An 11,416-nucleotide genomic window follows, 5' to 3' on the forward strand; every position below is an offset into this window, starting at 1 on the left:
GATTTCATGTTTATTTGGTGCTTGTTCCTAACAAATTAATCCAATTAAAGGGTAAAGAAGGGTTAAAAACTTTCTCTAAAAAGTGTTATTATTACTCAGTGTGCCTAAACATTGCAGAGCTGAACAGTTAAAGGAAGAAAACAAATCTACTGATTAGAAATGATCAAAACTTGCTTACAGATATGTGCCCTATAAATGAATCTTACTTTATATAAGACATTCTCGTATCTTGAACTTTTCTCTCCCCAAGATTTTCAGGCTATTGACAGAGTTAGCTGTTTGTTATTGAACTTTATACCAGATTAATAAAAGGCTATCAGGAAATTATTCCTAAATGTGTGACTTTTAATATGTTTTTCTTTATTTAATAGCTATATATCTGAAAAATTGCATGTAAATGTAAATTTTGATATATCATAACTAAAAAATAGTGTTAAATTATTTAAAAGGCTCTAGGGATGAAATTTAAAGGCAGTCTTCAGTTAAAATGAATACAGCATTCCTTGAGGTGAGGAATTATCTTTGTTTTTCCAGTGGCTAGTATGTAGTTGGGCTCAGTAAATTTTTGTTGAATTGAAAGCATGTTGAATCTCATTTTTGAAGGTCTAGATCAGTGATTCCCAAAGTGGGCACCACTGCCCCCTGGTGGGTGCTGCAGCGATCCAGGGGGATGGTGATAGCCACAGGTGCATTTATCTTTCCTATTAATTGCTATTAAAATTTTTTAAAAATTATTTTCCAGGGGGCTAAGTAATATTTTTTCTGGAAAAGGGGCAGTAGGCCAAAAAAGTTTGGGAACCACTGGTCTAGATTTTCGTGGATCCAGTTTTCTTAAAGTTAATGTAGCTAATTGAGGAAATAACTTTTATGTTGAAAAAGATATTTTTGATTGATGAATTATGGAAACAAGAATATAATTCTTGGAATAATTGTAATTTTCTTTTCAGGCATATTTTAATGTTCTAATAATTACACATGATACCATTATTACATATCTTTCTGCTAAGAAGCCTAGGGCATATATTACATTTCTTTTTTTTATTTCTTGAATATCCATATGAAATTGGTAATTGATCAAATATTTTAATCCCTTTTTGAATAATAGATAGGAAAAACTGAAGTAAAGTACAATTAAATAATCACTCAGGGTCACAGTCAAAAGTAGTGATGGTTTCACAGTAGATCTGTTTGACTGATTATCAAATGTCTACAGAGGAAATGCATTCTTCTCTTATAAAAACAGCCCAAGAAGATACAATCCTTAGAGTCAGTCATGAACTTACAGTTTTGTCCTAAGTAGTAATGAATTGTGCAGAATCTTACATTTGTTTTTGCCTAGTTTTCCCTTGTTTGTTTTGCATTTTGTGAAATGATTGATAGAATTTAGAAGTTTTTTTTCTGTTAAGATAACTGATGTTCTATGAGAGTAGGTCTGAAAACTTGTTTTCATTAGTTCCATATACTAATCAAGTAACTTATTTAAAATTTTTTAAAAGTTGTGAACAAATTCCTTATAATTTCTATACATAAAATAGAACCAAAAAAGATTCTTTACTAAACTGCAACTCTGTTACATAGAGCTTCTTTTTTATTTAAGCACATAATAAATTCACCATATAATGTTCAAAGCTGTACTGTTTCTCTTTTGCACATTAAAAAAAGTTTTAAATGTTGCCCTCTTCCCTCCCCCCCTCTTCTTTCTTCCCCTCCCTTTTCCCCCTTCCCTCCTCCCTTTTCCTCTCTTCTCCTCTCTCCTCCCACCCATCTATCCCTATTTAAAACAAAACAAAACAAAAAACCCTTGTAACTAGTCTTAAGAATAGTCAAGCAAAACAAATTTCTGTATTGTCCATGTCCAAAAAATACGTGTTTCCTTCTGTACCTTGAGTCTATCACTTGTCAGTAAGGAGATTAGATTAGCATCTTTTATCATCCCTCCTTTAGAATTCTGGTTCTACATTGCATTGATTGGAATTTTTAGATATTTCAGGTTTTCTTTACACTGTTGTGATAGTATAAATTGTTCCCCTGCTGGAACCACTTACCACTCTTCTGCCTTGGAGCCAATACACAGTATTGACTCCCAGACGGAAGGTAAGGGTTTAAAAAAAAAAATTGTTCCCCTGCTTACCCAATATCTTGACTGATAAAGATTAACAAGGCCCATTTTCCTATCTTATTTATATTAGTTGAATTAATTTTAATTTTCTATATAGTTGCAGCTACAGTAAGCTGCCAGTAGCTATAGTTTTGTTTTCTAAATGTAATGTGTTTTTTTAAAAGTGATAGGTTTTTTTTTTAAACCCTTATCTTCTGTTTTAGAATTGATATTAAGTATTGGTTCCAAAGCAGAAGAGCAGTAGAAGATAAGCAACTGGAGCTAAGTGACTGGTGACATATTAGGAGGTATCTGAGGCCAGGTTTGAAGGCCTCCTTTCTCTAGTCCTGGCTCTCTATCCACTGAGCCACCCAGCTGTCTTGACATGGTACTCTTTTAAGTATAACCATTTAATTTTTTTTTACCATCTTTAGAACTCTTGTTTATTCTCTTAAAATATTTACAGTTTTCCATTTCTCTTCTCTTTCCCTTCAAAAAAGCTCCCTAAAATGTGTACTCTCCTTCATCTTTTGAAAGATACAGAAGTGAAGTCTGTAGTGTAATGAGGATTTGTACATTAAAGTAATTGTGCATGTATCATTTTGGGACATATGTAATATTGACTTGCAGGAACCTTTAAAAATCCTTTTTTTTATTCCCTAGTTTAATACTAAATATAATTTTTATTCTTTGCTTTCACTACTCAGACTTGATGGTTTAGCAAATTTTGTTTATATTTGTGGTTTGATTCTAGGAAAAAAATTTGGATGACAAAGCATATCGAAACATCCAAGAACTAGAAGCATATGCTGAAAACACACAAAGTTCTCTTCTTTACTTGACTCTAGAAGTATTGGGTATGTGTACTTTCTACTTGATATTTCTTTCTAGTCAAACCTGCTTTATTCTAGTTGAAAATTTATCTTAGTAGGGTTAGTACTAAAGTATATGCTTTAGTATTATCTGTTGGTAAAAACATTTGCTGAACAGATTACTAGTCTTAGTAATCTAAGGACAATAAATTTAAAAGCACTTTTGCAAGTACTTTAGCATCAACATTTCTATGCTTTTAGTTAGCAATCTGTTCATTATAAATTATTAGTAAATAATTAAAAATTTTTTTTTAAATTTAGAATATTTTCCCATGCTTTCAAGATTCATATTCTTTCCCCCGACTCTTCACTCCCCCTCTCCTGGACCTGACAAGCAACCCCACTGGATTATACATGTATCTTTGTTCAAAACCTATTTCCATATTATTCATATTTGTAATAGTGATCTTCTAAAGCCAAAACCCCAGTCATATACCATCAAACTATGTAATCAATCATATGTTTTTCTTCTGTGTTTCTGCTCCCATAGTTCTTTCTCTGGATGTGGATAGTGTTCTTTCTTCGAAGTCTCTCTAGATTGTCCTGGATCATTGCACTGCTACTAGTAAAGAAGTCCATTATATTGGATTGTGCCACAGTGTATCTCTATAAAATCTTCTCCTGATTCTGCTCCTTTCGATCTGCATCAATTCCTGAAGGTCTTTCCAGTTTACATGGAATTCCTCCAGTTCTTTATTCCTTTGAGCACAGTAGTATTCCATCACTAACAGATACCACAATTTGTCCAGCCATTCCCCAATCGAGGGACGCTCCCTCATTTTCCAGTTTTTTGCCACTATAAAAAGTGCAGCCATGAATACTTTTGTACAAGTATTTTTCCTTATTATTTCTTTGGCTTACAAACCCAGCAGTGGTATGGCTGGATCAAAGGGCAGGCAGTCATTTATAGACCTTTGGGCATAATTCCAAATTACCTTCCAGAATGGCATTAACGTCCCAATTTTGCCACAACCCCTCCAATATTTATTATTTTATGATTGGGGATGTAGACCTGAAAAGACCACACCCATATAACTATCAATAATGTGTAAATAAGTCTTGACTGACCACACCAGTGGAAATGCAAATTAGCTGTGGGGGGGGGGAAGGGAGGGAGTCAGGGGATGGGGGGTGAAGGGAGTGAAGGGTAAAGTAAAAACATGACTTATGTAACCAGGGAAATTTTATCTAAAAATAAAAAATTATTAAAAAAAATATATTTATCATTTTACTTTGCTGCTGTATTGGCCAATCTGCTAGGTGTGAGGTGGTACCTCGGAGTAGTAAGTAATTTTTTTGATGGGGAGGGAATGACTTCTGATTTTTTTGTCATTCATTACTAATTTACAGTCATAGTTTCCTTGAACACTGAGAAGTTAAATCTGTACCTGTCAGAGAAAAGACTTGAATCCATGTCATCCTGAATCTATTTACTCAAATATGTTACATCTCAACTTAATACTAAAGTATTTTTATGATTTTTCAAAGACCCATCATTTGGTTAACTCTTCTTTGTGCCTTGTTAACAATATTTTTATATGTACTGATGAATAACAGAAGAGTATTTCTATCTTAATTTTTTTACTAATTTAGGCAGGATTTTCCTTCCTGTATCTTATGTTCTAGATCAGTGATGGGTAAACTTTTTTTTTTTTTTTTTTTAAATTTTAAACCCTTAACTTCTGTGTATTGACTTATAGGTGGAAGAGTGGTAAGGGTAGGCAATGGGGGTCAAGTGACTTGCCCAGGGTCACACAGCTGGGAAGTGTCTGAGGCCGGATTTGAACCCAGGACCTCCTGTCTCTAGGCCTGGCTCTCAATCCACTGAGCTACCCAGCTACCCAGCTGCCCCTGGTGGGTAAACTTTTTAAAGAGGGGGCCAAAGGAAAGGAAATGCTCATCTGCCAGTCTTTTTCTAAGGCAACTCTTTCGAAGTTTCATTGTATTGTATCCTACTCATTGTATTCATCAGATTAGGAATAATGTCCTGCAGCTGGATAGAACATTTCAGGGGGCCACATCTGGCCCGCGGGCCATAGTTTGCCCATCACTGTTCTAGATGAATTAATTCTTATATAATTCCTTTTGGCCAAAGATAATGTATTTTTTTTATTTTAAATTTTGAATATTTTCCCAGAGTTACATGTTTCATGTTCTTTCCCTGTTCCCCAAATCCCTTTGCCCCCATAGCCGACGCACAATTCCACTGGGTTTTTACATGTATCACTGATCAAGACCTAATTCCATATTATTGATAGTTGGACTAGAGTTATCATTTAGTGTCTACATCCCCAGTAATATCCCCATCAGCCCATGTGTTCAAGCAAGTTGTTTTTTTCTCTGTGTTTCTCCTCCCACAGTTCTTCCTCTGAATGTTTTCCTTCTTCTAAGTCCCTCAGCCTTGCACAGGATCCTTGCATTGCTGCTAGTAGAGAAGTCCATTATGTTTGATTGTACCACAGTGTATCAGTCTCTGTGTACAATGTTCTCCTGGATCTGTTCCTTTCACTCTGCATCAATTCCTGGAGGTCTTTCCAGTTCACGTGGAATTCCTCCAGTTCTGTATTCCTTTGAGCACAATAGTATTCCATCATTAACAGATACCACAATTTGTCCAGCCATTCCCCAATCAAAGGACATTCCCTCAGTTTCCAATTTTTTGCCACCACAAAGAACATGGCTATAAATATTTTTGTACAAGTCTTTTTCCTTATTATCTCTTTGGGGTAAAAGCCAGGCAGTGCTATGGTTGGATCAGAATGCAGATAGTCAAAGATAATGTATTATGACTATTTTTTTAAAGAGAATTATGTCATTATGGCACTCTAGGTAATAAAAATTCTTATTATATTTTCTCTTAAAAATACATCCAGAGACAATTATTATAATAATGAAAAGAATAAATAATATAGGATTGTTTATTTGCAAAGCATGTTCCTTAGAATGAATGAGATCGGGGGTAGCTGGGTGGCTCAGTGGATTGAGAACCAGGCCCAGAGATGGGAGGTCCTGGGTTCAAATTTGGCCACAGACACTTCTTAACTGTGTGACCCTGGGCAAGTCACTTAGTCTCCATTGCCTAGCCCTTACTACTTTTCTTCCTTGGACCCAATACACAGTATTGATTCTAAGTTGAAAGGTAAGAGTTTAAAAAAAAAATGAATGAGATCATATGAAATTAAACTGAAAAGAGACCGGAAAGATTGGTATAAAGTTTTTTCCTTAATAAATGATTAAATCCTAGATATGCTCTTGGTGCAATATAATTTGAGAAAACTTCTCATTGTTATTCCAATTTTGAAGCCCATTTTGTGGTAGAATGGTTGTTTTCTCTACCTCTTTTATATACTTAAAAAAAAAAACCTTTCCTTCTGTTTTAGAATCAATACTGTGTATTGAATCTAAGACAGAAGAGTGGAAAGGGCTGGACAATGGGGGTGTAACTTGCCCAGGGTCACATAGCTAGGAAGTGTCTGAGGCCAAATTTGAATCCAGAACCTCCCATCTCCAGGACTGACTTTACTCAGTATGCTACCTACCTCCCCCTGTGTTATTATGTTTTAAGTCTGTTCAGTCTTTTTTTTCCCCCAGCCACAAAATACATATATTACCTATGACATGTAAATAAAGCTAATCAACCTTGTTCCCAATTTTAAAAAAATAGGTGTGAGGAACCTCCATGCAGACCATGCTGCAAGTCATATTGGGAAAGCACAAGGCATCATTACCTGCTTGAGAGCAACTCCCTATCATAGTAGTAGACGAAAAGTATTTCTTCCCATGGATATTTGCATGCTGGTAAGAAAATCCAAAAGGGAAGCTAACAATAAATTGAAAACTGAAAAATTAATGTTTTCTCTTCTGAATATAATAGGAATTCCAAATATGAATGTAACCTGAGTTTTCTTTAATTCTGTGTTCAACATAGACTGCTTGGCCTGAAAAGAAACAAACAAAAAGAGTGATATTTTCTACATCTCACAAAATAATTTTTATTCTATCAGGTATTTGTTGGTGGTGAAGGTGGTGGCATAAGGAAGGGCAGTTCAAAGGACTTATCTCCATGTGTCTTGTTTCCTCTGCCTTCGTAGTGGGTCACCTTTTCCTGAAGGTTGCTCACAAGCTAAGAAGGAAAATATGTTTAAATTTATTTTACTTTTTTAAGTATTTTACTTTTTAAGAAATATAATTTAAGCTTCAGGTATTTGGAAAGAAATTGCTGTGGTCTGTGTTTTAAGCTTTTGTTGTTAATTCAGTCATCTTGTTCAGTGATTTCGCTCTGAACCAGTGTTAATTGGAATTTGGGAGATGCCATTTAAAAGTATATATATATTTTCTATGGACACGTGGGAACTATCAAACTACATTTCTCGTGGTCCAACGGGTTTCTGGTTCCGGTTCTTTGGGCGTGGGGACGCCTGTGTCACCACGCATAGGACAGTTTAAATGGGAGGAGACTCCGAAAGGAAGCTCTCTCTCTTAGCTAGCAGGCGCGAGATGATTTGAAAGGTAAAAAATGGCTGAGGCAGCAGTTTTGAATTCTTACCGGTGAGTGGTCTAATGATTTTACCAGCATGGCCATGGCTTTAATTAAAATACTAATTTCTATTATTATATCAGTCTTTATTATTTTTAATCTTAACACCAGTGAAATCATTAATGAATGATGGATAATTATCACTTATCTTAGGAGCTTATTTTATGCTGGTAAATTAATTTTAAGTTTATTAAGAATATGTTAATCTGAGTTTTCTCTTCTAGCATAGTGTTTCACAAGAAGATTTTTTACGTAAGAGCCAAGATAAAAATGTGAGGGATGTAATTTATGACATTGCTAGCCAAGGACATCTTCATTTAAAACATGTAAGTTTGTTTTTAAAAAATTAATGAATATAGTGCATTTTAATCCCTAGAGATATTCTTTTCTAGAATGTTGTTTTGGTGTCTCTTGCTTGGAATTCTTTAGATTCATCTAATATTGAATGACCCTTCCCATAGCTTCCTTTGGAAACTGTTCTTCATTCTCTTCAAGCTCCTAGTTCTAACCACTTTTCCCTTACTCTCAAGAGATGGCTTCATAGAACTAGCATTAATTCGCTCTATCTTCCCCTTTCCCTTAAAGTATCTGCTTGTTCATCTTCTTATTTATCCTATTTTAGAAAAGAGTTATCTTTATTGTATTCTCATGAAGGCTAATTATACTTGTGCTCTCAATTCCATCTCTTCTGAGTATTTCACAACCTTGCTCTATTAGTAATATTCCTAAATAATAAGTTCACTAAATATTACCTTCTCCACTGACTTGTTTCTTCTACTCTGATATAAGCAGAGCTTTTTCCCTATCTTGAAAATAAGCAAACTTGTGTTTGATTCTATAGCTTCCCCTCAAGCAACTCTTCTTTTTTTCCAGAGAAGATTTTTATTTTTTTAAATTAAAAAAATTTTTATTTTGAATATTTTCCCATAGTTACATATTTCATGTTTTTTCCCTCTCCACCAAACTCCCTTGCCCCCATAGCTGATGCACAATTCTACTGGGTTTTACATGTATCATTGATCAAGACCTAATTCCATATTATTGATAGTTGGATTAGAGTTATCATTTAGTGTCTACATCCCCAATAATGTCCCCATCAGCCCATGGGTTCAAGCAGTTGTTTTTCTTTTATGTTTCTCCTCCCATAGTTCTTCCTCTGAATGTGTCTAGTTTTCTTTCTCATAAGTCCCTCAGCCTTGCTCAGGATCCTTGCATTGCTGCTAGTAGAGAAGTCCGTTATGTTTGATTTTGCCGCAGTGTATTAGCCTCTGTGTATAATGTTCTCCTGGTTCTGCTCCTTTCACTCTGCATCAATTCCTGGAGGTCTTTCCAGTTCACATGAAATTCCTCCAGTTCTTTATTCCTTTGAGCACAATAGTATTCCATCTCTAACAGATACCACAATTTGTTCAGCTATTCCCCAATCGAAGGACATTCCCTCATTTTCCAATTTTTTTGCCACCACAAAGAGCATGGCTATAAATATTTTTGTACAAGTCTTTTTCCTTATTATCCCAGAGAAGATTTTTAGACGTTGGGTATGTTGTTCTCCTGAGATCACTCTTCATCATATTATATATATCCTCATGTTTCTTAGAATTCCTCAAGGCTGTCATTTTCTATGGTATTCCATTACATTCATATGCCATAGTTTGTTCATCTGTTCTCTAATCATTTGTTTTAGATTTTTTGCTACCTCAGAAAATGTCACTATAAATATTTTGTTGTATTTGTAATTTTCTGTTCTTGACCCCCTTGGAGTATATACCCAGCACTAGGATAATTTGGTGAAATGGTTGAATACTTTAGTGACTCTTTTAGTAAGATCCCAAAATGTTTTCCAGAACAGTTGGACAATGTCACAGGGCTACTATCAGTGTATTAGTGTGCCTTTCATATAGCTATCTATCTAGATATTCTTAAGCTTCATTTAGAGCTAGATATGGTATGAGATATTCTGTGAGGATTAGCACCTCTGGTGTGAAAGGGCTTGCCAAGCTCTTTTGAGGACTGTTCATCCATCTTTACTGTCTACCTGGCACCTAGCTCTCACTTGTGGCTCCAAAAAGCTGTAGCATGCATGGAGGCCACACCCAGTAAAACTGGCTTGGCAGACAGGCTACACCAAATTGAGGGAAACTGACAGGCTTCAAAACCATTGGTGAGTAAGGGGGATGTCTGTGTACTCCAAGCATGTGTGTGTGACGTCTTTTCCCCAGTAGAATGCATAGATGAGAGCAGTTTCTTCCAATAGCTATGAAGGCAGCTTAGTTAGGCAGTATGGAATGCCTAGATCCTGGTCAGACATTAAAGATACTAAGGTCATTTGCTTGGATGACTCTGGAAAAGCCTTACTCTTGAAGCTGACAACTTTGTGAAACTCTGCTTCACTTAATCCAGTTGAAGTTGAAAGACAAGACATACCACAGGTCCTCTTCAGAAATAAAGGATGAACAACACCAGCTCCTCTCATACCAACTACTTCTTTTATCATATTTGCCAATTTGCTGGATGTGAAGTATGAAACCTTAGTTATTTTAATTTGCATTTCTTTTCTTAATGATTTGCAGTGTTGTTGTTTTTTTAAAACATGACTGAGGATAGGTTGCATTTCTTTTACCACAAATTAATGCTTGTACATAAGTCTGCTCAAAAAACTTCAGTGACTTTCCCTTGTCACAAAGAAAAAAACACACATCCCCATTACCTGACAAAGTCCTCCATAATCGATTTCAAATCAGTGTTCTTTTTTTCTTTTGAACTTAATCATCAACAAAAACAAATATTCCAGTATTCAAAGAACAAAAAATAAGATTGTATGTGAAACTTTGAACAACTGTTACATACATTTAAAAAAATAGAATATGTTAAATTTAAGGTAATAAAAAAATTACCCTAATTTATGTCTCTCTTCTGAACTTTTTTGTTTTCTTCTGTGAATTTTTTTTGTATGTACATACATCCATATGCTCCACAAAGAAACCTTACAGAAGACATACCTTGTTCCCTTGTTAAGCAAAGTCAATATATTGACCAGGCTAGAAATGGTATGTCTCATTTTACACATCTGGTTCATCATTTCTCTGCCAAGAGACCAGAGATCTGCTTCATTTTCAATCTTTTGAAATCTCCAATTAACTTTCCAGCTCAATTTTATACCCTAATAGCTGACAGCACTTGAGATTTGCAAGATACTTTGCATATGTTATCTAACTTCCTCATTTATAAAATTGGGAAGCAGTGGTTCAGTGAGATAAATTGATTTGTTTGGAGTCACACAGTTAGTCTGAGGCAGATTTGAACATAGATCTTCTGACTCCCAAGTTTAGCAGTCTTTCCATTATGCCTCATGGTCTTTTGCTTTTACCATGTAACCTGACCAGACTTTACAATGAGCTGTCACTCTGCTTTGCCACTCCTACTCTGCCTACCTGTCTGCTGATGCCATCTTCCACTTGTGTGGAATGGAAGCTTCTTATATTAAAAAACTTTCCTTTCTCCCAGAGGCCCAACTCAGACATTACTTTCTTTATGAAGCCTTTCTTGATTTTCCTCATGTAGAAGTCATCATTTCATTAAATGTCTCATGCCATTCTGATTTGAATGTACTTTTCATATTCTAATATGTTTTATAATTAAGATATAGGACACTGAAGCTGGGAGGGGCTTTTGTAGTGATCCCAGCCTTTTACTTAAAGGATGAAGAAACTGAGGCCTACCCAGAGAGGAGAAGTTACATGCCCAAAAGAGGACAAATAATAAGAAATGCAAAGTTAATCTGTAGAACAAAAAGGAGTTCCTTAAAATATTAACCTCTTTTTTTCTGGGTTTTGTAGCTACAGTAGTTCATAACCAAAACATTTAGTTTTCCTTCCTTCCTTCCTTCCTTCCTTCCTTCCTTCCTTCCTT

General features: G+C 35.2%; 1 protein-coding gene across 4 annotated transcripts in view; it reads left to right on the forward strand.

The window, feature by feature from the left end:
* NDUFAF6 (NADH:ubiquinone oxidoreductase complex assembly factor 6) overlaps window positions 1-11,416 on the forward strand; it is a 36,649-nt gene that overhangs the window by 18,694 nt on the left and 6,539 nt on the right. For all 4 annotated transcript variants that reach the window (XM_044658204.1, XM_044658205.1, XM_044658203.1 and 1 more), the window contains exons 5-7: window positions 2,853-2,955; window positions 6,635-6,768; window positions 7,732-7,833. In XM_044658204.1, coding sequence (XP_044514139.1) covers window positions 2,853-2,955; window positions 6,635-6,768; window positions 7,732-7,833 — 339 coding nt within the window. The remainder of the gene's footprint in view (window positions 1-2,852; window positions 2,956-6,634; window positions 6,769-7,731; window positions 7,834-11,416) is intronic.

Source organism: Gracilinanus agilis, chromosome 1 (genome assembly GCF_016433145.1).
Source record: "Gracilinanus agilis isolate LMUSP501 chromosome 1, AgileGrace, whole genome shotgun sequence".
Lineage (NCBI taxonomy): Eukaryota > Metazoa > Chordata > Mammalia > Didelphimorphia > Didelphidae > Gracilinanus > Gracilinanus agilis.